The sequence below is a fragment of the Indicator indicator genome, chromosome 17 (assembly GCF_027791375.1).
Source record: "Indicator indicator isolate 239-I01 chromosome 17, UM_Iind_1.1, whole genome shotgun sequence".
NCBI classification, from domain to species: Eukaryota; Metazoa; Chordata; class Aves; order Piciformes; family Indicatoridae; genus Indicator; species Indicator indicator.
In genome coordinates this window covers 16,331,334-16,357,846 of record NC_072026.1, presented here as the reverse complement: position 1 = coordinate 16,357,846, position 26,513 = coordinate 16,331,334, and the positions used below count along the sequence as shown (strand labels likewise).

Sequence of the window (26,513 nt, the reverse complement as noted above, 5' to 3'; positions counted from 1 at the left end):
AGGCAATTACCTTGTCTGGCAGCACTGCAAGGTCCCAGCAGTCAAAGCTGGATGAGATGCAGGTGCTATGCCACCAGCCAATAGAGAATCATGGAATCATTTTGGCTGGGAAAGACTTTAAGGTCATCAAGTCCAACCCTTAACCCAACACTGCCTGGTCACCACTAAACCATGTGCCTCAGCACCACATCTCCATGGCTTTAAAAGTTCTCCAGGGATGGGGACTCCACCACTGCCCTGGGCAGCCTGGGCCAGGCCTTGACAACCTTCAAGGGGAAGAAATTTTTCCTCATGTCCAACCCAAACCTCCCCTGGGGCAGCTTGAGGCCATTTCCTCTTGTCCTTTCACTTGTTTCTTGAAAGAAGAAACTGACTCTCTGAAGGGCAAAAGTTCCAAAGCTCTGCAGTGGGGTTGGCAGACAGAGGGACAAGCAGCAGGTGGACCTCCCAAATCTCATGTCCTGGGGGAAAATCCTCACATCTTTTCTTAACTAAGACTCCATAGCTGTTCTCCCAGGTGTTAGTAATAGGACCATGGATGTTGACACCTGACAGAGCTTTGAGAGCATTAATTGGCCTTAATGGCCCTCACCAGCCTCAGCTGGGGGCTTCCCCCCACATCAGTGAGCCCTGAGGATATTTAAGGGCCTTCTCAGGACTTTCACTTCATAGCTGAGTGTTTGTTTAGAAGTGCTGATTTCCAGCTTGCTCCTAGATGTGCTTCTAAGTGATCAATGACCCTGCTGGTCTGTCCTGGTCCTCCACCCTCTGTCATCATGATGGACCTGATTGTTATTTTGTACTGAACCAAGGAGTTCAGGCTCTCCAGGTTTTTGGAGAGAGGCTTATGATGGATGTTTTGTTAGCCCCATGACAATGATTACAGGATACAGAAGTCACATTTCAACAACACAAATGTATTAGCAAGCTGTGATGTTTGTAGAGGAGCTACTTCAGGAAGGGGGACACAAACCAGTTTGGATCTGCTCCACTCCAGGCAAGTACATCTTTTTTTCATTTAGAGGCTTTCATCTGTCTCCCCTGGAGAGCTGGGGGAGCACTGGGGCATGTTCTGACACCTGGGTAAAATAAGTGTGCATGTGTCTGAGTGTCCCAACAGATGTGCTAAACCTCTTGTTTCAGCACAGGGTCACTGGGAAGCCTGAGAGTAGATCAAAAGGAGAAAGCTCCTGGAGAGAAGATAGTATTCATTGCCCAGCTGTGGTGGGAAGTGGTCTCCTGAAGAGGCTAAGAACCAGCTCTTTGCTGCACTCTGGCAGCCATTTGAGGTTTTGGGAGGGTTTTTTGCTGGCTGTCTAACAGTTCCTTGGAGCAGAGAAGCTGTAGCTTGGACCTAAAAGCTCCACTTCCCAAAGGGAGATCCAAGACCAAGCAGTCAGGGGTACTTGGATATTAAGGTCAGGATGAGACCCTTATGTATCAGCCTTCAGCTTGGGAAGGGGTTTGAGCTGGGCCTCTGAGCAGCTCCCAGCAGCCATGCAGAGAGGGCTGCCTCTACGTGTTGGACAGAGTGATGGAGTTGAAGTAGCTCAGCAAGTCCTCCCTGGTGAAGTCCATGGTGATCCCTGACCCTGCATAGCAGCATTGGATCAGATCCTCAAACTGCTGGTACTGACGTAGGAGCTCCTGCTCCATGGCATGCCACACCACCTAGGGAGACACAGACCATCAGGTCCCATGACACTCTTCTGAGCCCCCCAGAACACCATGGGGTCAAACCCAGACCCCATTACCGGCAGAAGGTTTTCCTCTGGGCAGAGACACTTGTGCATTGTCCTGTAGAGGGTCTCAAGGGCTCTTTTCACCTCCTTGCCAGGGTATTTCTCAATGACCTTCCTCAGCTCTTGCTTGCTGTAGGCCAGCTGGAAGCTGACCTCTTCTTCTTTCACCCCCTGAGCAACACGAGCTTTCACCCCTTCAAAGACGTGCTGGGAAGGCAAAGAAACAGTAATTGAGAGCTGCCCTGAGGTGGACTCCTGCACCATGGTTGAAACCTGACCTCTTTCCCCAGTTCCCCTCCAATGTCTAAGCAGCAATGAAGTGCTGGAGGCTGATTATCCTCCAGGAAAGCAGAGCCTGGGGGAGTTTCATCAGTTCTCTCCCCTCCCTACAAAGTGAGCAGCCTCTCCAAGGGTTGCAGAGCCATGAAGCAGTGGGACTTCTGGAGAAACCTCTCCTGGTCCTTGGTGCTTCACACAGCTTTGCTCCATACAGAAGGTTTGGAGCCAGAGGTGGGACTGGGGTACACAAGCATCTGAAGCAAAACTCAAGTATTCTCAGCTCTTCCAGGAGCTCATCTCAAACAAGGGAGGGAGGAGGTTCAAAAGGAGCCTATGTCCCACCTCAAGCATGGCTGGTGTTTGAGAGCCCAGAGCTACACCAACCCAAGGGGTACAGACCTCTGCTAGCTTTCAGAAGGCTACAAGGAGCAGTGTAGCTCCACTGAAAGCCAGATACCAGCATCTTTTTTTCTGCATGAGCTTTTCTGGCACAGATTGCCTGAAAATGAACCTCAGGAGGTCTCTTGTTCAACCTCCTGCTCACATCAGGTTCAACAATGAATTCAAACAAAGGTTCCTGGAGCATTTCTCAAGGTAGGTCTTGAAAACCTTTAAGGATGAAGACTCTGCAGCCTCTCTGGCCAAACTGGTCTAAGGCTTTAGTATCCTTTATAGTAATTTCTTCTCCTTCTGTCCTGCTGGAATCTTCCATTTGACACTTCCTGACTCTCACCATCCTGCTGTGCACCTCAGTAATCTTCTAGGGAAGGTGGATCTAGGTCCTTCAGCCTCTCCTCACCACGCTGGTGGCCCTCCATTACCCTTGCTCCGGTTTAGTAAGACCTCTTAGCAGAGATAGATGTGAAATCAATCTGTCTCTGCCACAGCTGGATGTGGTGTACCACATCTGGTTCAATGAAGGCTGCTGTCCACCTTCCTGTGCCTGCACCCCCAAAATCTGCTGTCTTGGGTATTTCCATTGCAATATTTGGAGAAATACCCCAAATCCCAAGGATTTTTGGAGAGAAAGAGGTTCCTCAATGTATAAGCTGATTTCCAGACCAGAATTGGGCTCCTACATTACTTAAGTCCCTTTCCAACATCTCTTGATGTTGGTGATTTGTCCTCAAACCTGAAGAACTACATGGTCTGCTGGAGGAGGCCACCTCAGGACTCTGGAAGTCCCAGAGCAGAATTCAATCCAAGTATCCTCATCTTTGACATGCTTTGCTTTGTTGTGAGCTGTGAAATGATATCTTCCCTCCCAGCAGAAGAATTTGAGGCCACCAACACAGCAGGGCTGCAGGTAGGATAAGATACCAGGCTGATCATCTAGGCAAGCCTACAGGATGTTTGCCAGTGAAGACTGGAAACAAATCGAAAGGAACAGGCTCCATAAATAATTCAGGCTGCTCCCAGTCTGGGAGATGTTTTAGGCCAGAGAGGAGAGGAGCAAGGAGGGCTCTGAGGAGCCATCGTCTCTGGGAGGAAGAGGGATATCTGTTGGAGTTAGCAAAGCCAGATGCTCTTAGCTCAGTTAACAGAGCAGCCCAAGGGGAAGGGTGAAGCTGTGCTGGGCTGATGAACCCAGACAGCCATGCAGAGAAGCCAGCCTCTGCCAGGCATAGGCACGCAACCCAGAGCGGGCTCTGGACGGGTCCCCAGGCCACCATGCGGCACCTGAGCCCAGCATGGCATCACAGGAGGGTGGAACAGGCCTTTGGAATGGAGTCCAGCCATCAGCTCAACACCACCATGGCCCAGGTGCTATGTCTCCAAGTGCCATGTCCACATGCTTCTTGATCACCTCCAGGGACGGTGACTCCACCACCTCCCTGGGCAGCCTGTTCCACTGCCTGACCACTCTTGCAGGAAAGAAAGTGCTCCTCATGTCCAAACTAAACCTCCTCTGATGCAGCCTGAGGTTGTTTCCTCTTTCCTCCCAAGGAGCAAGTGGGAGGACAACACAGACTCCTTGCAGGGAGCTGCAGAGAGCTAGAAGGTCTCTCCCCTCAGTGTCCTTTTCTCCAGGCTGAACAACCCCAGGTCCCTCAGCTGCTCCTCTCTAGACCCTTTATGAACTTCATTGCTCTTGTCTGGACCTGCTCCAGCCCCTCAGTGTCCTTCTTGGAGTGAGGGGCCCAAAACTGACCCCAGGATTCAAGATGTGGACAATCCCTGTCCTGGTCCTGCTGGCCACACTGTTGCTGATCTAAGCCAGGATGCTGGTGGCCTTCTTGGCCACCTGGGCACACTCTGGCTCATCCTCAGCTGCTGTCAACCAGCAGCCTCAGGTCCTTTCCTATTGGGCAGTTTCCAGCCACTCTGCTCCAAGACTGGAGCCTTCCTGGGGTTGTTGTGACCCAGGTTCAGGACCCAGCACTTGGCCTTGTTGAGCTGTGACCCACTGATCCAGCCTGGCCAGATCCCTCTGCAGAGCCTTCCTCTCTTTGAGCAGATCAGCACCCTCACCTAATTTGGTGCCATCTCTCATGCTGTTGAGCCATGGGGCTTTACTTTGTGGTGAAGCCCAGCCAGAACTGGTCAGAGGAGGGGTGGGAGCACTGGGGATGTGACAACAAGGCAATATGATCCCAGACTGGATCTGGGGAGGAGTGATTTGAACACCAGTTAACTGGGAAGTGCAGTTGCCCTTCAAGATACAGGCAAGGGTCTGTGTCCTGTACTCACATGGAGCTTCTCCAGTGGCTGGCCCAGGTTCTGGATGATGTATTTCTCCATGTGCTCACTATACCTCTGCTTGGCTTCTCTCTTCATGTCCTCCAGGCAGGGGATCTCCTTTTGGCACAGGAAGCAGTGAATGTGGTGGAAATTTTCCATCATGACCATATCTGTGCTCACCTTCAGGTTTGCTGAGGACAAGCTATTGACTTACAAGAAAGGAACAAATCAGGTGTGGAGAGAAGACCCTGCAGGGGTCAGGAGATGTAGATGCTGTCAGGCTTTGGTCACCAATGGAAAGTTTCATCAAGAGCTCAGGTGAGCATCATCAAAACATGGAACTGTTGTGGTTGGAAGAGACCTTTAAGCTCATGGAGTCCAGCCACGAAGCCAGCGCTGCCAGGTCACCACAAAACCATGGCCCTCAGCAACCACATCTCCATGGCTTTGAAGTCCCCCTAGGGATGGGGACTCCACCAGTGCCCTGGGCAGCCTTGACAACCCCCGTGCTTTGGAGCCAGCAGGATTTGTACTCACTGCTGCTGAAGACACTTCTGGCCAGCCTGAGGTGTGCTCTGTCCAGCTCCCTCCTCCCCCGCGCTGCCCTGCACAGCTCCTCGGAGAAGTTCACCAGCTCCTCGAAGCGGCTGACGGAGGGCAGGATCCCCCCTCTCGTCCTGCTGGGCATCTTTGCCTCCTCCATCTCTTTGCACAAGGTCCCCTGGCAATGCACGCAAGACAGAGCTGATGTGGCCCCAGCCTATGATGCACTGAGGCCAGAAAAGCAGCAAAGCAATCGGTTGTGTGGACCACCCTCTTCATCTCTGGGGAGATGCTGAGCTTCCTTGTTGGAGGCTGGATGCTGAGCTGTGCTGGATGGCCTCACCAGTGCCCAGGACACAGGGACAATCCCTGCTGGCCACACCATTTTTGATCCAGCCAGGATGCTGGTGGCCTTCTTGGCCACCTGCACACACACTGGATCATCTTCAGCCAGCTGTCAACCAACACCAGGTCCTTCTCCACCAAGTAATTTTCCAGCCACTATGCCCTCAGCCTGGAGCATCCCTGGGGTGGTTGTGACTCAAGTGCAAGACCTGGCCTTGTTAATCCTCATACAAATGACCCTGACCTACGCATCCAGCCTGTCCAGATCTCTTTGCAGAGCCTTCCTACTCTCCAGCAGATCAACAATCCCTCCCAGTTTGGCATCATCTACTCATCACTCAGGTCTACTTGGCCTTATTCCTCCTGCCACTCACAATGCATCTTGTGAAGTTGCTCTTGGCCACCAGCAGCACATTGCCCAGGATGGTGTTGAGGAAGGAGCAGTGGAAAGCTGAGGAAGAGCCCCAGTTCTCAAAGATGAAATCATTCAAGGTAACCAGGACCTGCAAGCAGCTGAATGGGTGAACCTTATTGCAGGCATCTAGAAATCCTCTCAGCTCTGGTTCCAGGCAACTGAAGACCTCACTCAGCACCTGCGTGGTAGCCTCTTCTAGTCTTGAAAATAAAACACAATGGTGATTGAATGGGGAGGGTCCGGAGCCCTGTGGTCATCTGCAGGGCCTTCTGTACCACTTGGGTCATCATTCAGCTCTTCACCATCTCTGCTTGTGGAAGGATTGTGCTGTTTGAGCAGCCAAATGATAAATTCAGTTTGTGCTGACATTTAAGGAGATTTCTGTTCCACAAACTATTTCTACTGTAGGACAGAGATAATAATTGTCCCCTCCCTGGAAGTGTTCAAGGCCAGATTGGATGAGGCCTCGAGCAACCTGGTCTAGTGGAAGGTGTTCCTGCCCATGGCAAGGGGTTGGGACTAGATGATCTTGAGGGTCGCTTCCAACCCAAACCATTCTGTGATACTAAGGACAAAAAACCTGATGCAACCACAGTTCTCCATGAAACACAAACCTCACTTTCTGATCCACCCTGAAGCAGACCCAGGACCAGTAGGCTCTGCTCCTCCTCTCTGCATACCCAGCAATGATGCCTCCTGGGGTTTTTTGGCTATCCAGGGTGCAAACCTGAGACCACTTGGTGGGGAAAAAACCCCTTCAATCAGTTTCTCAGGCAGTGCCTGTAGGACATTCCAGACCATGACCTTGTCAGAGCAGCCATCTGTATCTCATCATCACTTTACAGAATCAGAGAATGTTAGGGGCTAGAAGGGACCTCAAAAGATCATCCAGTCCAACCTCCCTGCCACAGCAGGATCACCTAGAGCAGATCACACAGGAACACAGCCAGGTGGGTCTTGAATAGCTCCAGTTTAGTGGTCATGGTAGTTAGGTTAAGGTTGGACTCTCAATGGTCTTGAAGGCCTTTTCCAACCTTAATGATTCTATGACCATCTACGTACTGGCTCTGAGGCTCAGGGCAAGGAGGGTCCTCTGGAGATGCTGTGATCTCTTTTCCTGGAGTGGCAGTTGCCTGAAAGAAAGAATGGGATGGGAATGATGATGTCTGCCCTTTGTCAGAGCAAAACCTGGGTTTCATCCCTCCTACCTTGCACTTCACTCCCTTCTCCACAATGATGATGAGACAATGGAACAGGTTGCCCAGGGAGGTTGTGGATGCCTCCTCCCTGGAGGTGTTCAAGGCCAGGCTGGATGAGGCTTTGAGCTACCTGGGCTGGTGGGAGGTGTCCCTGCCTATGGCAGGGGGTTTGGAACTAGGTGATCCCTTCCAACCCAAACCATTCAGAGATACTGGAGGTCCTGCTTGGAGATCCTGTGCTTTTACTGGAGCTATCAAACTCACTTCCATCCCCCTCTGTCAGCAGGAGGTCTGTAGCTTCCCCACTGATCATTACTAGAGGATGAGAGCCCAGGAGAGCTCAGGTGTTTAGAGAGGTAAGCAGCCAGCCCCCTTGTGCCTGCTGAGGCTTGTCTCAAGCTGGAGAGAGGACAAAGTCCTCATACTTACCTCCAGCACCGGAAGGTCTGCAGCATTGTGGCTTAGCTGGAAGAACTTCTCAATGAACTGCTGCTCTGCAGTGCAAAGGGTTTGCAGCTCTCTCAGCACCTGCCCCAATATCTGCTTGGAAACCATCAGGGATGTTAGAAAACCCTTCTAGCTGAAGATAAGGGAGTAGATGTCCATGTCCACCTGAAGGAACATCTAAACAACGTCAACAGTATAGAACATCCCTGCTTATGCTCCAGGTACTAGAGAAAGGACCATGGATGGGTCACAGCAGTGTCACAGCTCCTGAGGTACAAATTAACTCTGGCAAACACCTCAGCTCCTTACCTTGATGACATTGCCTTTGGTTGATGTGTCTTTCTGGTCTTCTCTGCTCCCAGGGAGACTCCAGTGAGACTGCTGCCTGATCCCCATCAGCTTCTCCAAGCTTTCCTGAAGACCTGCATGGAATGGTGGTAGGTGGTTAGATATCTCCATCCCTCTTGTCCTCTCCAGCTCTGTTTATCATTTTGACAGACTTGAAGTTCTCCTTTGTTGTTTGATCTTCTGTAGGAAGATCCATTTCAAACACCACCAAAGTTTAACTGGGAAAGTTGAAAAATCCCTTTGAAGAAGTGTCCATCAAAACCTCACTGGGGAAGGACACTAGTGGGAAAACATTTATTTTATTATCTAATTAATGCTAAAAATTGGGAGCATTCTACCTACCCCAGAGGTCCCATCTGAGTCAGGCCAGTTCTCCATGTCTCCTAACATCTAAAAATATTCTTATTTGAGCCACTACCTGCAGGGCTTTTACCTTTGGAAAGGATGTGTCAGATATTCCACATACTGAGCAGGGATGGGAGATGACAGCAAGCCCTGCTCCTGACCTCAGCCTTGCTGAAACCATGGAGAAAATTAATGAGCTGCTTCTCCATCTCTTTTTCCCAACCTGATGTGCTGGGTGATGATCATTTCACTAACTGGAAAGTTGGAAAATGAGGAAAAAAAAAAAAAAACCTCCCCACAGAAAACAGCAAGAGGAGGCTGAGAGGAGACCTAGCTCTCTACAACTCCCCAAAAGGAGGCTGGAGCCAGGTGGGGATGAGGCTCTTCTCCCAAGGAACAAGTGGTAGCACAAGAAGAAATGGCCTCAAGTTGAACTAAAGGAGGTGTAGGTTGGATATAAAGAACAATTTCTTCCCCACAATGGTTGTCAAGGCCTGGCTCAGGCTGCCCAGGGCAGTGGTAGAGTCCCCATCTCTGGAGGGGTTTCAAAGCCCTGCAGATGTGGTGCTGAGGGCCACGGTTGAGTGGTCCTGTGGCAGTGCTGGGTTAAGGGTTGGGCTTGATGAGCTTAAAGGTCTCTTCCAACCAACCAAAAAAAAAAAAAATCTATGATCCTATGATTTTTATGAGGCTGTAAATTTTAGTGTTGCAAAGGGAATGAGCAAACGAGGCTCTTAATTAATTACAGCCAGCTTGGGATTTGTCTTCTAAGCTCTCCCCTAATGCTGGAACAAGGCAATAAATCATCAGATGGTGCATGCTGATGCGTTCCACCTAAATAATCCTTTATGAGGACAGGGAATCAACCCAAAAAATTCACTGCCATCATGATCAGGAGAAAGAAAGAAGCAGGGAGGGTGGGGGATGAGAGATGTTCTGAAGCAAGTGTCCTTGCAGCCTGGGCTCTCATCCATGCAGCAGCTCACCCCAGTGAGCAGGTGAAACGTCAGGGAAGACCTTGGATGGGGTTTCTGCAGAGCTTCATCATACCTAACCTATGCAAAACAGCCTGAGAGCAACCAGGCTGGCAGAAAATATTTCAGCAGGAGTCTCTGAAGGTCCCTAGGAGTTGGGAGGGGTCCTGCTGGTTTTCAGTGCCCCCTGCTGCCAAGCTCCTTCAGAAGGGACTTCTTACAAGGGCTTGTTGTGATAGGACGAGGGGCAAGGGTTTCAGGCTTCAGGAGGGGAGATAGAGACTGGAGATTAGGAAAAAATTCTTTACAATGAGGCTGATGAGACATTCAAATAGGTTGCCCAGGGAGATCATGGATGCCTCCTCCCAGAAGGTGTTTGAGTCCAGGTTGAATGGGGCCTGGAGCAACCTGGTCTAGTGGAAGGTGTCCCTTCCAACCCAACCATTCTCTGATTCCATGATCCCTCAGCCCTGTTTCCTTCATCCTCTGGCTTCAGAGTCTGGACATGACTGATGAAGTAGGTGCAAAGCTGGAAGAAGCAGGGCTAGGACTCTGATAGACTAAACACACCAGGAGAAGTGGTTTATGACATTCAAGCTGGGCCAAGCTGGCATGGAACTTTCCATTACAGGGCTTTGTTTTGCTGGGGGAAAATGTGATTCCTGTGCAGTCAAAAGCTTCCAGAGGAGACAGATCAGCTTCTCTTTTTATCTTCAGGAACACCTGACTGGAATATTTGGACTCAGATGCAGTGGATTTCTGTTGAAATGATCACCTTGGGACCATGCAGCCCCACAGTCTACTCTCACAAATAGCCCTGTGAATGTGCTTGTGTCTTCAGGGTCAGGCTTGGTGCCATCTTCTTACAGGGAAAAGTGGCTCTGAGGAGTTCATGATGAGCTCTGCTTGCAGGAAATTTGGACCAGACTTAGCCAGGCAGTCCCACATCCTCTTCTCTTACAGCTCCTCATGATCCTTTCTTCCCTAGAAAGGTTGTTGAGTCCTGACCTAGGCTGCCCATGGCAGTGGTTGAGTCCCCATCCCTGGAGGGGTTTCAAAGCCATGGAGATGTGGTGCTGAGGGCCACAGTTTAGTGGTGCCCTGGCAGTGCTGGGTTAAGGGTTGGACTCCATGGTCTTTTCCAGCCTAGAATCTTATCTATGGTCTTGGACTAGATGATCTTTAAAGGTCCCATCCAGCCCAACCCATTCTGTGATTCCTGAGTCCTCTAAAGGGAAGGTGCAAAAAAGCTAACAGCTGTGAGAAGCAGCCAAACTGGCTGCCACATGGAGCCAAGACTCACACAAACACTGCCTGGTGCAAAGCCAGGCTGGCCTTCTGCTGCCAGCTGCAGGCCCAGCCCATGGAGGAGAAAGCACATTCATGGCAGGAAAGCTGGGGGAGATACCTGTGAGAGGGGATGGTTGCCATGTTCCCTACAAACAACTCACTGGCAGGAGCACAAAGGGCACGTCTGTAAATCACTCACTTCCTTTTCTCCTTCCTAACAAGAAGGTCTGGGCATGCTCAAAGAAAGTTTTGATTTCTTGGTCATAGAGTCTGCTGAGGTCCTGGGCATAGACCTGCAAAGTAGAGGAATGGCCAGAGGGAAGCAAAAGGACCAAAGGTTAACATTTCAGACCTTCTCCTTCAACACAACATCTGCCACCCTGTCCCAGATTGCTTTGTCAAGCACAGAGGACCAGCTTCATGTGGTCAAACTGGCCATGTGTGACCCTTGAAGGGCCAAATGCTGGAAGCCTGGGGGTGATGTGGCCTTGGTGAAACCAAATTCTCGTCACAAATGCAGAGATTCATAGAATGAGAGAATGGTTTGGGTTGGAAGAGACCTTCAAGATCATCCAGTTCCAACCCCCCTGCCATGGGCAGGGACACCTTCCACTAGACCAGGTCACTCAAATCCTCATCCACCCTGGCCTTGAACACCTCCAGGGAGGGGGCATCCACAACCTCCCTTGGGCAATCTGTTCCAGTCTCTCCCCACCCTCCCTGCCAAGAGCTTCTCTCTAATACAATAATTTCTAACAAACAATTTCTTTGCTGCTGCTGGTGGATGCTTTGCAGCTTTTGTTCAGGGTTTCAGCCATACCTTGGGGAGATCCCAGAACAGAGCTGGGTTGGTGTTCCTCAGCCAGGCCATGAGTGGGGTGTAGGGCAGCAGTTCCTGGTGGTGCAGTCCATGGCTTGGTGCACACAGCTTGTCAGTGGGCTGGCTGGGAGGAGACCCCTGAAGGTTTCCCTGCAGCAACAGGAACGGCAGAGTCAAAAAAGCCAGACTGGCCTGATCCAGGGACTTGGTGTTACACACAGGTGAACCACCTCCACCACCCCTGCATCACTGAATGGTTTGGGTTGGAAGAGACTTTTAAGATCATCAAATGCAACCGCTAACTCAGCACCGCCACAGCACCACTAGACTGCAGTGCTCAGCACCACATCTCTTTGAAACCCCTCCAGGGATGGGGACTGCACCTCTGCCCTGAGCAGCCTGGGTCAGGCCTTGACAACATTCAAGGGCAAGAAATTGTTCTTTATGCCCAACCTAAACCTCCTCTGGTGCAGCTTGAGGCCATTTCCTCTTGTCCCATCACTTGTCCCTTGGGAGAAGAGACCGATCCCCACCTGGCTCCAACCTCCTCTCAGGGAGTTGTACAGAGTAGAACAAGAGAAGTAAACCAAGAAAATCTAAAGCAAAAATCTTCAGGTGTAAGCACTTTTTGACATGACATGAGAGGATTAATGCCTGTCATGGGTGGGAAGCTGATAGCCACAGAATTGTCCTGGATTTCTCCTGCATGGCTGCAAAACTGTGGAGAGGGGAGCAGCAGGATGAAGGGATGTGGAAAGCCCTCTCTGAGGAGATACTTCTGGAGAACCCTCTCCTGGTGGCATTCCCCCTACTCCTGCTACTGTTTTACCAGAATATTCCCCAGGATTTTGAGCTGCTACATGAAGGGTGAAGCCCACCTGGAGCTTGAAGATGTTGGTGATGTGAGTGATGAAAGCATTTTCCAGGTTCTGCTTGAGGGTTTCAAACATGATCAGCTGCTCGGCCACAGCCTGAAGCTTCCTGTAACCTTCAGGGAGAAAAAGAGAAGGCCTCATGGTGGTGAGCATCATGAGATGTGTTTGTAGCTCTGCACCATCCACCCCAGCTACCTCCAGGACATCTTCACAAATCATAGAATCATGGATGGGTTTGGGTTGGAAAGGACCTTTAAAAGTCATCCAGTCCAGCCCCCTGCAGCCAGCAGGGACATCTGCAACTGGAGCAGGTTGCTCAGAGCCACAAACAACCTGACCTGCAATTGTGCCAGGGATGGGGCAAGTTCCACCTCTTTGGGCAACCTGGACCAGGGCCTTGCCACTCTCATTGTCTAAAATACCTTCCTTCTCCCTGTTCTGAATCTCCCTCTTTTAGTTCAAACCCATCAGCCCTTGTCCCCTCCACACCTTCCAGCCTGCTCTTTCTTGTCCCCTTGCTGCCCAGCAGGAGTGTGAGCTAATTCCTGGGAACACCTCCTCCAGCTTCACCAGTCTGGGGGCACCTACAGAGCCTAGGCAGGGGGGAGTGGTGCTGGGTGTGCAGCACAGGTTGTGGATGAGCTGGTGGCTCTGCTGTCTGCAGATAGCACTCTCTGCTGTCTTCTCACCAGGCTGTATCTGGATGTCCATGCAGGCAGCCAAAGCCTCTGCTGCAGCAGTGCAGGCTTCCACTCTGCTGGGGCTGGAAAGATCTGCCTGGCTGAGGACATCACAGTGCTCCCTGCTGAGGTCCAGGTGGGTCTAGAAACAAAGCCAGAGGAGGGCAGGTTGAAGCACAGCCATCTTCTCATCCCACCTCATCCCACCCAGAGTGCTACTAGCTTGAAATAACCAAGTGCCACTTTTAGCTGCCAGGTTGCATGTGTCCATCAAGAAGATCCTCCTGCTCTATCCCCCAAAATCAAAAGTCTGCCCACTAACAACAGCAGCCAAGGAAGCCCTGGCAGACCTCAACATGAATTTCCAGAGGGCTGGGATCACAACTGGCAGCAAAGTGGCTGTAGCCCATTTACTTGTAGCCCATCCCAGCTGTATGGCCACCCTTGTATCATCAAGACAAGGTGCCTCATTTCTAGGCCAGAGAAGTTCTGTAGCCTCTTCTCAGGGGGTTTGAGGCCCACTAGAAGCTTATTCTAAGAGATTCAAGAGGCTGAAGGTTTCTGTCTCTGCAGATCCACGTACCACGAGGAAGAGGATCTCATCCATCAGCCTCTGCTTGTTGGAAATGATGCAGTGGTGCAAGGAGTTTTCTTGGCAGATCTGGTCCATCTGCTGCTTCACACCTCCCAGCAACTCATCCCAGACCTGCAAGGTCTGCTCCACTCTGGCCACCTCTGCCAGGGCCTCGTCAATGAAGGTCATCAGCTGTGTCACCTGCTTCTCAGAAGAGATGATGGCTCTAAGGTTGGCCTGTGAAATGGAGGAGCTTCAGCACCATAGCAGGGACTGGTCATCACCATCTGGCTCAAACAGCCTGGCCTGCACCCACCCAAGTCAAAGCAGAGACCCATTCCAGAGGTGAGGACAAGCTGTCCTCCCCACTGCCTGCAGCAGGTCCATGTCTTACCTTTCCACTTGGCTAAACATCAGCAAGTCCCAAGTGCCAGCCAGGACAAAACCCTTCCCTCAGCAAGATGAACACTCAGAGGACTTTCAGCTGCCACAGCAAAGGAGTTACTGGGGAGTCACCAGGAAAATATGACCCTGAGCAGAATAGCCTTTGTAGGGTTGGAGACCACAGCAAGCCCTTTTGGCTTCTACATCCCAATTTGCCCTCTGTGCACTAGGGAAGTCCTAAGTGGACACTGGATGGAGTCTCCTGCCCTTAAACCCCACAACTGGGAAAGTCTCCATAGGACCTAGATGTCCATTCCACAGTATTTGTTAAGGAAACACACCAGCTGTGAGGAGTTGGCCATTTCTGCCTGGATTTGACTCATTTCTGCAGATCCTGGCCATGCCAAGTGCCTGTCACATCGTGTCCAGCACCACTCCAGTGGGGACTCATCTCTTCACCCAAGTAACAAGTGATAGGACAAGAGGAAGGGGCCTGAAACTGAACCAGGGAAGGTTTAGGCTGGACATGAAGACCAATTTCTTTCCTGCAAGAGTGGTCAGGCAGTGGAACAGGCTGTCCAGGGAGGTGGTGGAGTCACCACCCCTGCAGAAGCATGCAGACATGGGCACTCTCAGTCTTGCTTGACCTGTGCAATCAGTGTCAAACATTTCTTCCTTCTCTCCACTCTGAATCTCCCTCTTTGAGTTCAAACCATCACCTCTTGTCCTGTCACCACAGGCCCTGCTCAAAAATCTGTCCCAAGCTTTCTTCTGTCCCCTTGAAGCTCTGAAAGGCCACCAGAAGGTCTCCCTGGAGCCTTCTCTTCTCCAGGCTGAGCAACCCCAAATCTCTCAGCCTGGCCCCCTTCCCTTGACCTGCTGCCCATGCTGCTTTTGATCCCCAAACCCTCCTAAGCAAATGCTGCTTTCACCTGTAGCCCAACCAACCTTCAAAGGCTGCCCAGAGGGACCTGGGCAGGAGCAAACAGCCCTGCTCCCAGACTGCTGCTTTCCAGCCTCACACCAGTGACCCCAGCTCTGCCCAGAGCTTCACAGCTTATTAAATGTTCCTCAATTACAGCCATAAACCTCCTGCAAGCCTGCCACCACCATGCCTGAAGATCATCTCATTAGTGCTGAACAGCCCCACAGGGCTTTGTCCAGAGCCAAACATCACTGGGAGGACAAAGTGCTGGCAGAAAGGGCTCTCTGGAGAACCTCTGGTGGGTAATAACCATGCTGCTGGAAGCAGGACAGAGATTCAGGGAGATGCTGGTGTTCCAGCAGGTGCTAGGATGCTGCAAGTCCATGGGAATACCAATGTGAGAATCAGAGCTTGCAGCCTGCCAGGTGCCTTGGCCATGATTTCCATCCCCCCAGAGCTGGTCAGAGCTTTCTTGCTGCTGGTGTGATGGGAACCCAGAAGAGCTGGGTGAGCAGAGGGTCATTTGAGCTGTGAGAGGAGGACAAGGTGTGATCACTGGGATGGAGGGAAAACCATTTCAATATATTCATGTGCTGGTCTAGCTCACTGGGATTAATGGTGCTTAATGGCACAGATTAAACCTGGGAAATGGAAACAGCTCATTAATTAATTTCTATTAGCAATGAGTGACTTTTGTTCGTTAGAGGGCATTAAAGCAATGTATTCAACAGCACCTCTCATCTCAGGCAACTTAACAGGGACTGACTGGTGACTCTCATCCCATATTTACAGCTGGGAAACACTCACCAAGTGCCAGAAGCAAGCAGGAGAAGACCACAGGAGTTTGGGTCTTTAGCAAGTCTCCAAGCCATCAAGAAATATAAATTGGGAACACAGCAAACCAAGGCACTTTGGGAGATGGTTTTGTGGCCATGGTGGTGGTGGGTTGATGGTCTTAGAGGTCTTCTCCATGTGAAATAATTCTATGAAATCCTGGAGCTAAAGGAGGTAGGATTTAGGGCTTGTGGTTTCTCATATGCTTTAGGATAAACCTTTGGGGGTTTCATTTCTCTCTCTTCTTCAGCTGCCCCCCAGAAAATCCCATCGCTAAAGGTGTCGGTGTAAGAGAAATGCTTGTTGTCTGGCTCCAGCACCCAAAGAAAGGTCTCCTCCCCAGAAATGCCACAAAATGCAGCAGATAAAGCTCATTACTCTAGAAATTCCATCTGTCTTCTGCACCAGCCCTTTCTGCTAAAATTTCTCATTTGCTTTTTGCTCCTTCCAGTTCCATTTCTTCTTTTTAATTTTCCCCCCTCCCTTGTTGCTGCTTTTCTTTCCATGGGGATCGTTTTTGGCCCTTTCTTCTTCTTCCAGGCATCTCCATCTCTCAGATAATGCTTTCTGCTCTTCATCACCCCCCACTATCATCCCAGCTCAGCAGCCTTTGTCCTTCCTACCCCACCTTTCTTTCTTCTCCCATCCCAGAGTCAAGTTAAAAAAAAAAAAAAAAAAACACCTGAAGTAACAGGAATTTGAGGTGTGTATGTTGTGGTCCTCATGGCAACGTGGTGGGACCTGTCCCCACTGCTGCTGCATCTCCTGCTGGTGGGTGGCCACACTGGAGCAAGCATGTCATGAGCTGAAGACCTGGGCAGCTCTCAGAATCCTGAGGTGTCTGGTGGATTAAGCCTCACCACAAGGCACAGCAGCAATGCAGAGGAAGACAGACAGCATGGGGATCATCATCACTGCCTTTCCACCCTGGGACAGTTCCTGTAGAGCATTTCCAGAGGAAGATGAGGCTGTGGGATTGCTCAGGATCACTGCTGACCACTACCCTGGCTGGAGGCACAGCTTGTAGACCTAGGGCTATGGGCCAGAAGCAACACCCTAAGACAAATTTCTTCTTCACTGGTGACTACAGAAATGATGGTCCTAGCTCGTGCTGTGAGGGACACAGAGACCTTTTACACAATGTGAAGGAGGTCCTGAAGCTCCCCTGGCTCATCCACCATCCAGAGCAGCCAGCTCCACTTTCCCCCACAGTTAGACCCTGACCCATGCCTGTGCTAACCCCTAGGCTCCACATCCTTCCCTGCAGCTGTGGACAATGGTCTTCATCTTCCTTGAGCTGGTCACTCACCATCTTCACTGGGGACACACAACATCGAGATGACCTTCTCTCAGACCAAGTGCTCACAACAAGGGAAAGAGCTGGTGACACCCAGAGGTGCAGCCCAGTGTCCCTACACACCAGGCACCTCCTCTGTGGCTGACTCACAGCTCTCAGCTCTCTTACCTCATCCAGCATCTGGAGATCATTGCTCAGCTGCTCTGCAAAGGCCACAGAGTTGTTCACAAGGGGCTTGTACTCCTCCATCAGCTTCAACACATCAGCAGCTTCCTTTGGTGTCATCTCCTGGTAGGCACTGAGCTCCTCCTGACTCTCAGCCTCCACTGTGTCCTTCCTTTCTTGCTGGGGGCTTTGCCTCCCTGTGTGGCCAAAAGGAGATGTGGAGATGGCCAAAGCCTTCTAGTTAAGTCTTTTCACTAGCCTCAGAGGACCCACTGAATCCAAGTGACATGAGTCAAATGTCATGAGTGCAGGCAGGAGTCTACGGGTTGGTTAGAGCAAGGTCATGGCATGGAGCAAGCAAAGATGGGCATGGGCCAAAGGAAGAGCTTTGTAAGAGGGACAGAATGGACATCTGAAGTTTAATTTGGGCTCTGGTGATGGTTTTGCTTGCTCACCTCTCCAGGGTGATGTGTTTGGGCATGTGGATGTGTCTGCAACACAAAGCTAAGACAAATTTCAGAGAGGGAGAGGCTTCTCCTGATCCAGTCCACTGATGGCCATGTGTTGGAGAGTCAAATGTGGGTTTAGAACCAAATCTCTGTGTTCCCTGATACAGCACTGGGGAACATCAGCAGGCAGGCCACCAGACTTCTCCTGGCCAACATGTCACTTTCACCTACCTCACCCCAGAGTGCAGACAGCATCTCTGGAGAGAGAATAAAGTCTCCATCTATTTTATTTCCCAGCCTCACACCATGTCTCTGTGACAAGGGGCAGATAAATCAGGTGGCTGTGTCCTCCAGCTACACACACCAGGCACCCTCCTGCTTCTCTCCCCCTACTCCCCACTTCAGCCTCTCCCACCATCCACATTCACTGGCTGAGACAGACTCACCTCCTGTTCCTACAGCAGTGTGGGTGATGGCACTTCAGGACGTGGGTTAATGGCCATGGTGGTCTTAAGTTGATGGTTGGACTCCATAATCTTAAAGGTCTTTTCCAACCAAAACAATTTGATGAGGGAAAAACCCCAAAGCACCCTGTGAGGGTGACAAGGAAATGAGTTACCTTCTGCTGCACAGGAGGAGACGTTGACAAAGGTGACAGAGCTGGCGAGGAAGTGCTGGTTCAGCTTCCACAAGCATCTGAGAAAGCTTTGCTTCTCATCAAAGCTGCCTGCTGTCCACTGGTAGACCTTATTGAAATGCAGCTCAAACTCCAGGCTGGCCTAGAAGTCAGAGGTTAATTGGCACATCAGCTAGACACCACTTAGAATCATTATCATTGAGGTTGGAAAAGACCTCTAAGATCATCAAGTCCAACCTTCTACCCAACACCTCCATGACCCCAAGTGCCTCAGGTCTGATGAAGAGCTAAAATGGGCTAAATCTCCCTACATCTCCACAGCTGCTAATGTGATGGACACCAACTGTACCATGCCCAGGGCAATTTATCAGAAGTTTGATGTGGAGTCTTTCAATCAATGGAGACCTTGACATGGTCTCCATGGACTCAATGCAGAGGTCCTTTCCAATTGAAACAGTTTCATGAGTCTATGGTTTCCCACCCTGACGACAGGTGATTTCTCTATATAACTGCAAGTCATTCATCCCCCTGCAGATATAGACTGAAAGGACAAGGAGGAAATGACCTCAAGTTGCCCCAGGGAAGGTTGAGGTTGGACATGAGGAACAATTTCTTCCCCATGAAGGCTGTCAATGCCTGGCCCAGGGCAGTGGTGGAGTCTCCATCCCTGGAGGGGTTTCAAAGCTGTGAAGATGTGGTGCTGAGAGCCATGGTTTAGTGGTGACCTGGCAGTGCTGGGTTCATGGTTGGACTTGATGATCTTAAAGGTCTACTCAGGCCAAATCCATTCTATGAATACATCATTTCTTCACCAAGGCTTTTGCAGTTGCAGATGATCAGCAGTGGAACACAGCTCCTGTCTCCAACCAGTGCTCCAGGGCCTTGTGCATGTGCCCCAAGCCACATCTGGCTGATTCTATGACTCCAATCACCTCTCCTTGGACTTCTGCTGCCATTCCAAAGCAACTGGAGAGGGTTTGAGTGGCATGTTCATGGCACTTGGCAAACAATCACAGACAGGATGAAAGCACAGTGTAAAGGGTTGGGCAGCAATACTGACCCCAGAAACGGACACCAGAACACTCATCAGGAGTCAGACCAAGCCACCAACCAGTCCCAGTGTCCTGCTCCAGCATGCTGGTTCCTGTCTGGATTATGTAACACCCCCCCAAGCACCACCATCTTTTATTGCAGCTCCTGGGGACTGAGCACTGATGAGTTTTGACAATGGCCAGTGGCAGATGCTTGGGAGAAAAAGCACTTAAAGGGTAAACTCAGAGTTATGTTCCCTTCAGGATCTTCTGCCAGCCTCCAGCAGCCCTTGATCTAGCAGCCTGCTTAGCCAGAGGTTGTATCCACAGCTCTGTGTTCAACAGCCCTTGAAGGGCTTACTGTCCCTGATCTCCTCTAATGGCTTTTTGAACTTATTCATAGTGTTGGCATCTACAGCATCCTGTGGCAGTAAGCTCTGCAGGGTAATGATGTGCTGATGAGAAAGCTCCAGTCAGCTGGGGTTGAGCATTTGGGATAAGCCCAGCAGCCACCCTGCTTCCCACTGCAGATGTTTCCCTCTGCAACCTGAAAACTTGGACCTTGAGTCACTCAGGAACTGGGAACACCCAGAGAAAAACCAGAAAGAGTCTTCCACAGGCTAGGATGAGAAGAAACGGCCTAAGACTGCACCAGGGGAGGTCTAGATTGGACATTAGAAGAAATTCTTCACTGAAAGGGTTCTCAAAGAGCAGGCTCACCAGGGAGGTGGTTGCATCCTCATCTCTGAAGGGGTTTAAAAGATGCAGAGATGTGGTGTTGAGGGTCATGGTTTAACACCTGACTTGGTAGACTTAGAGAATGCTTGGACTCAATGTTCTTAAAGGTCTTTTCCAGCCAAAGTGATTTTGTGGTTCTAAGCTGTCCTGAAATGGCCCCAAGAGCTCTGTGGTACCACACATGCTTCACCTGACATCTCCCAGTGGCCCCATTCTCTGGCAGGGGAAGGGCACCCGAGATAACAGCAGCATGGGCTGGAAGAAAGCAGCCTGGGCATCTCCTCATGTTGTTTTAATCCATAGTAAGTGTCAACATCTCTACATCTATCCCTGCTCAAAGGATGTGGCCTCATGGAGGGAAGCTCCAGCCACAGGAGACTTCATCAGTGTATGGATATAAAGTGATATAGGTAGAACTTCTTCACTGGGAAGGTGCCAGAGCACTGGAGCAGGCTGCCCAGAGAGGTTGTGGAGTCTCCTTCTCTGAAGAAACTCCAAACCCAGCTGGCCATTGTGATCCTGGGCAAGCTGCTGAGGGCGCCCCTGCTTGAGCAGGGGGTTGGAGTGGATGATTTCCAGAGGTCCCTTCCAACCCTCACCCTGCTGGGAGCCTGAGATATATGCAGAGAGAATAAGGGAGGTGACTGAACTGGGATCATCCCACAGCAAGAAACTCCTTGATGGTTGGGCTTGATGATCTTAGAGACCTTTCCAACCCAAACAACTCTGTGATTCTCTGATCCCTTCCCACCCCACCTGGTTAGCTCTGCAGCACAGCCTGATCTCACCTGCTGGAGAACTTAGAAGCTTGAGCTTTTAATTTCCTATAGCAATCATCCTAACAGGCGTGGAGCTCACCAGGATTGACGCAGTCCCAGGACACTTCCAGGGCTGCTTTCCAAACCCCTGGAAGAAATCCATCACCAAGCCCTCCTCCTGCCTTGCTCTGCAGCCCCTGCAGCGGCGCAGGGCCGGGGAATTTACGGCGCGTGGTTCCTAACGTGCTTTATGAGCAGCTATTAAAGCAGGGAGGCAGCTGTTAATTGCTTCATAAATATTAATGATGTTTTGGTCAAGGGAGCTGTAGCTCCAAGAGCTACTGGACCTGCAGTGTCAGGCTTTTGCTGGTGCCAGGGAGCTGAGAGCTTCCCAGAGCCCCAGAGCAGATCTGGTGACCAAGCCCATGCTGCGTGTGCTGAATGTTGACCCCCCTGCAATCTTTGTCCAGCCTGAAATCTCTAACTTCTCTCCACCCCAGAACTGCGAACATCCAGAGGGAAAAAAAAAAAAAAAAAAAAAAGAGAAATAGGCTCCCATGAGCTGCCCTGAAATGGTTCCAGCAGCACTGTGGTATCACAGATGCTCCACCTGGCACCTCTCCCAGGGGTTCTGCTCCACCTGGCATCTCCCAGAGGTTTGGCTGTAGTCACAGAATCTCAGAATGCATTGGGATGGAAGGCACCCTCAAAAGTCATCTTGTCCAACCCCTCTGCAGGGATCAGCGACATCTCTCACTAGATCAGGCTACCCAGTCCCACAGCAAGTCTGATCTTGAATGTCTCCAGGGATGGGGCCTCAACCATGTCCCTGGGCAACCTGTTCCAGCATTTAGTCAACACAGTCTGCTAAGCAACAGGAGAGCCCTTGGTTTGCTGCCCAGGGGCCTGCCAAGCTATGCACCACTAAAGGACTGTACTGACTGGAGCACTGGATTGCACTGGGGAGCTTGCTGGGGTCTGTGTGGTGGGACCATGAGACATGGCAACATGCCCTGGCTGCAACCTACTGGCTCAACCTCTCCCCTGCCTGGGCACCTGGGGCAGCAGCTTCAGCAGCTTCAGCTGATGAATAGATCCTGTTTTAGGAATGATATGGATGATTATAGTTCCACATTAGGCCTGGAAGAGGCAAAGAAGGGGGCTCCAGCCCTGATGAAGGGAAGAGAGAAGTCAATGCAGAAGAGGAGACCAAGAGGGAAGGAAGGTTGATAGTGGAGGTGACTGCAATCTGAAAACATATCTGCAGAAGAGAAGAACTTGGGTTGAACAACCTAAGCACAAATGGGCAGGAGATGAGGACACAGGCAGGGGGTCATAAGGAAGCTCTAGCCATGGGGACAACCAAGTTCTTTTGCCTCCCATTAGGAGTGGGCTCAAAAATACACTATGCTTGCAGATGGAGCATGATCCATCCGGGATGGATCTGGAGCATAATCCATTTATCTCATTAGGATGGGATTTGAGAGGGAAAGGACTGAAAAATTCTGGAGGTATCTTCTAATCCCAAGTCCTCAGGAGCCAAAGCAGTTTAGAAGACTTGGTGGAGCCAGGCTTGCCTGCTAGAAGCAAGCTCCTGCAGAATCAAAGCTTGTGTTTCCTTGTGGACATGGAAATGCAGGACAATGAGCCATCAGTTCAGTTCTGCCTGTAGGATCATGATGTTCTGCAGACCTGCAGGGGTGATGTTCCCCTTCAGACATGCTGTGCAGATGGACTTTATTTGTCCTGGATGGAGAAGTGGAAAGCTGTACTTTTCCTCTTTCATTTCTATGCTTGTGAAAGCCCAGGCACCTTGCCAGAGCCCCTGGAACATCCACATTCATTAAAAAAAAAAAAAACCTCATTAGAACAACTTTAACAACGCTCTGCCAGCCCCAGCAGCACAAAGGCAATGTCTTGTCCACGCTTTCCTTCCCCAAAACCTCCACATCACCCTAGAAACTCAGACTCAGGCTGACTCCAGCTCTCCCCAGTCCTCCTTTTGGTAAACACCTCTGATTCATCTTGAAATACCCCCAGCAAATGTCTGTCAAGAAGCTTTGTCAACATGGATTGACAGATGGGTCTGACAACATGTTCTGCAAAAGCTGGAGACCTGACAAAAGCAGAGCTTTGCAGCTCAATCTCTCTAGCCTCTGAGGGATGCTGCAGAGAGCTTCAGGATGTCCTTTGAGGAACAAGGAGAGTGTGACCACTGGTTTCAGAATCATAGAAGCATAGAATCATATTGGTTGGAAGGGATCTTTAAGATCATCAAGTCCAACCAGCACCCAAGCAGTGTCAGATCACCACCAAACCACAGCCCTCATCACCACATCTCCAGGGTTTTCAAACCCCTCCGGGAATGGAGACTCCTCCACAGCCCTGGGTAGCCTGAGACAGGGCCTTGACAATCCTCAAGGGGAAGAAATTGTTCCTCATGTCCATCCAAAACCTCCCCTGATGCACATCCTATCACTTCTTTGGGAGAAGAGTTCAAGCCCCACCTGGCTCCAACCTCCTTTCAGGGAGTTGTAGAGAGCCAGAAGGTCTCCCCTCAGCCTCCTTTTTCTCCGGGCTGAACAACTCCAGGTCCCTCAACTGCTCCTCACCAGATCTGTTCTCCAGACCCTTCCACAGCTTTGTTGCCCTTGTCTGGAGTCACTCCAGCAGCCACAGTGTTCTTGTTAGGCCAGCAGGCAGGAGGGCAGAGCGAGTGGACAGGAAGAGGAACACAGACACTTTACATGGTGGATGCTGCAGAGTTTCTCCTGATTTATCCCTTCATTGAACATTTACACAGGGGATGTGCTCTCCAGCTTTGTTGCCCTTGTCTGGACTCACTCCAGCACCTTAATAACATGAATTTGGACAGAAGCTGTGTCCACACCAGGGTTAAACACCCACTGCTCACCCTGGGCAGTAATTTGGCCAGCCTGGTACTTCTGTACTTCAGGAGGGTTGACTCAGGAGAGGGACAATCACTCCAGCCTCAGCATCCTGGGCACAGGCACCTCCCTGGGATAAATGAGAAGCCTGAGAGCACTGGTGAAGGATGGAGGAACCATCCATGATGGGATGGTTCAGGGACCAGGGACCTCACTCTGGAAAAGGGCTCTGAGGGCAAGCAGAGAGCATTTAACCTGGGCAGAAGGCTTTTAGCCTTTTTGACCTGGCAGTGCTGGGTTAATTGTTGGACTTGATGACCTCAAAGGTCTCTTCCAACCAAACCCATCCTATGATTCCATGAATTTAACGTCAGGCTGGTCCATTTCTATATCAGACATCACACCCCCCACACACCACACTGCTCTTCCCACCACCTAAACGTGTGGGCTGAGCTCCAGAAGACACAAATCCCTCTGTAGATCCTGGCTCCTGTCTCTCCAGCTTCATATTCGTGATCAGTTCTGATCTGATCACCTCCCATGAGCAGTTCTGGCCACAGCCACACGAGGAGCATCGACCCTACCTGACTGAGAGCTTTGCCATCCACCAGCTTCAGCTGTTCTAAAGGCCACCAGCCACCTATCTTGTGCTGCTCTCCTTGCTCCATTCTGAACTTCACCAGAAGCAGCTGCATTGGCCAAAAGGTGTGCACTGGGGAACAGGGGGAAAAAAGAACAAACAAGCCACAGTGTTCTTGTTAGGCCAGCAGGCAGGAGGGCAGAGTGAGTGGACAGGAAGAGGAACACAGACACTTTGCATGGTGGATGCTACAGGGTTTCTCCTGACCTATCCCTTCACTGAACATTTACACTGGATGTGCTCTCCAGACTCTAATCCAGAGAAGTTTGAAGTCTATGGAGGGCTTCCCAACAATGTCATGAGTTTCAAACCAGGTCTCCTCACAAGGGACAAGTGATCTTTCAGCAGGATCCAAACGTGATGGGATCAGGGTGACCCAGTGCAGTATCACAGAGTCATAAAATGGTTTGAGTTGGGAAGATCATCCAGTTCCAACCCCCCTGCCATGGGCAGGGACAGCTTCCACTAGACCAGGTTGCTCAAAGCCTCATCCAACCTGGCCTTCAACACCTCCAGAGAGGGTGCAGTAAGATCTGATGGTTACATTCCACACTGATGATGCTACAACAGGCTCCAAGAGCATTGTTTGACAGATACCCACACTCAGCTATCCCATCAAACATCAATTCCAGTGCCAGCCAGCTCACAGCCACCTCCTGCTTCATCTGGAGAGTGCTCACTGTACATCACTCTGCCTGTTAGCACTTAGGTCTTCCACATCAACTCCAGGAAGGAGAGTTCCAGGGGAAACTCATGCTTTAGGTGCTACTTACAAGGTGGCTACATCATCATGAGGGAAAGTCTTCTTCACTGTGAGGGTGCTGGAGCACATTGTGGAGTCTCCTTCTGTAAAGATATTCCAAACCCAGCTGGACATTGTGACCCTGGGTAAGCTGCTGTGGGTGCCCCTGCTTGAGCAGGGGGCTTGGACTGGATGATCTCCAGAGGTCCCTTCCAACTCTCACCATTCTGTGAAATGTAAATGTTTGCCCTAGGAGGGAGAATCCTTCTCTGTTTTCAAGCAGATTCCAACCCCACCATGCTGGGAGTCTGGGATCCCTTGGAGGTATTCCTCCTGCCCTCCACTGACTACAGAGGAGGCTGAAGCACATCATTCGGGTTAAATCCTATGGCTAAGGCTGTCAGAAAGGAATCCTGCAGTAGGTGACTACCCTGTCCAGAAGCTCATTGGCAGGAAGGAGTCTCCACTGCAAGTCTGTCCAAACAATCCATGCTAACAGCTTCTGAGGAGTGAGGGAACAACGAGAAAAGGCTGGATCAAAAGCAATGGAAAACTTGTCAGAGCAGTGCTACCTTTTGATCCTAATCCAGCAGCTCCACACTCCTGAAGTGTCTGGGTGCAGACAATGTCTGGTCTCCAAAGCTCTGCAGAGACAGATCGAGGCTGTAATGCTTTGTCCTGTCAGAATGGGCTGTTGCTGACCTCTAATGACGGATTTGATGCAAAGGGTAAGCCCTGTCATCTTACACTGCTGGAAGGAGCAATCCTGCAGACCACAGCTCTCCCTAGCCACCCAAAATCATCCAGCACTCATAGAATCACAGAATGGATTGGGTTGGAAAGGACCTTCAAGGTCATCCAGGCCCAACCCCCCTGCCATGGGCAGGAATCCTCCCACCAGCCCAGGCTGCTCAAAGCCTCACCCAACCTGGCCTTGAACACCTCCAGGGAGGGGGCATCCACAACCTCTCTGGGCAACCTGTTCCAGTGTCTCCCCATCCTCACTGGAAAGAATTTCTTCCTAATCTCCAGTCTCAATCTCCCTTCTTCCAGCTCCAAGTCATTGCCCCTCTTCCCATCTCTACAAGCTCTTGTTAAAAAGTCCCTCTCCAGCTTTCTTCTAGGTCCCCACAAGAGGGAAATTGTGCTTCTGCTCCCAGATCTCGAGATGTCACACTGACCTGGCACAGCAACTAGTTTTGGATTGAAATTTCCTTCATTTCATTCTAGATTTCCAATGGTGGTCCTTTCCCTTCTCCCAAGTCAGAAAAAGAGCCCAAATTCTCTGACTAGAGCTGCAGAAAACCTTCCTAGGTTTGCAACCCAACCTGTGTCCCATCATCCCCTGGAGTTCTCACCCACAATGGAAAGAATGAACATCTTCTTCTTCTTCCCTGCCCTCCAGACACGAATGGTTTCCAGCTGGTTGAACATATCTTTCTCCAGAGAGCTCCAAAGAGAAGCCAT

The 26,513-nt window shown here is 50.7% G+C and overlaps 1 protein-coding gene across 1 annotated transcript; it reads right to left on the bottom strand.

Annotated features, from left to right (window-relative positions):
- Positions 1–1,515: 1,515 nt before the first annotated feature.
- LOC128972575 (exocyst complex component 1-like) lies at positions 1,516–26,513 on the bottom strand. Its single transcript, XM_054388627.1, has 17 exons — positions 26,405–26,513; positions 24,244–24,376; positions 18,232–18,386; positions 17,167–17,360; positions 13,568–13,795; positions 12,994–13,126; positions 12,308–12,417; positions 11,430–11,579; positions 10,809–10,902; positions 7,962–8,074; positions 7,631–7,748; positions 7,069–7,123; positions 5,966–6,206; positions 5,241–5,424; positions 4,713–4,912; positions 1,755–1,949; positions 1,516–1,671 (listed from the first exon to the last, which is right to left on the bottom strand). The coding sequence occupies exons 1-17, from the start codon at positions 26,511–26,513 to the stop codon at positions 1,516–1,518; spliced, it is 2,568 nt and encodes an 855-aa protein (XP_054244602.1).

Coding starts and splice junctions, on each gene's coding strand:
- LOC128972575 (XM_054388627.1), bottom strand. CDS start 26,513: ATGGCTTCTCTTTGGAGCTCTCTGGAGAAAGATATGTTCAACCAGCTG. Junction 24,377..26,404: donor GTTCATTCTTTCCATTGTGG/GTGAGAACTCCA, acceptor CCTGTTCCCCAG/TGCACACCTTTTGGCCAATG. Junction 13,127..13,567: donor ATGAGATCCTCTTCCTCGTG/GTACGTGGATCT, acceptor CTTTGTTTCTAG/ACCCACCTGGACCTCAGCAG.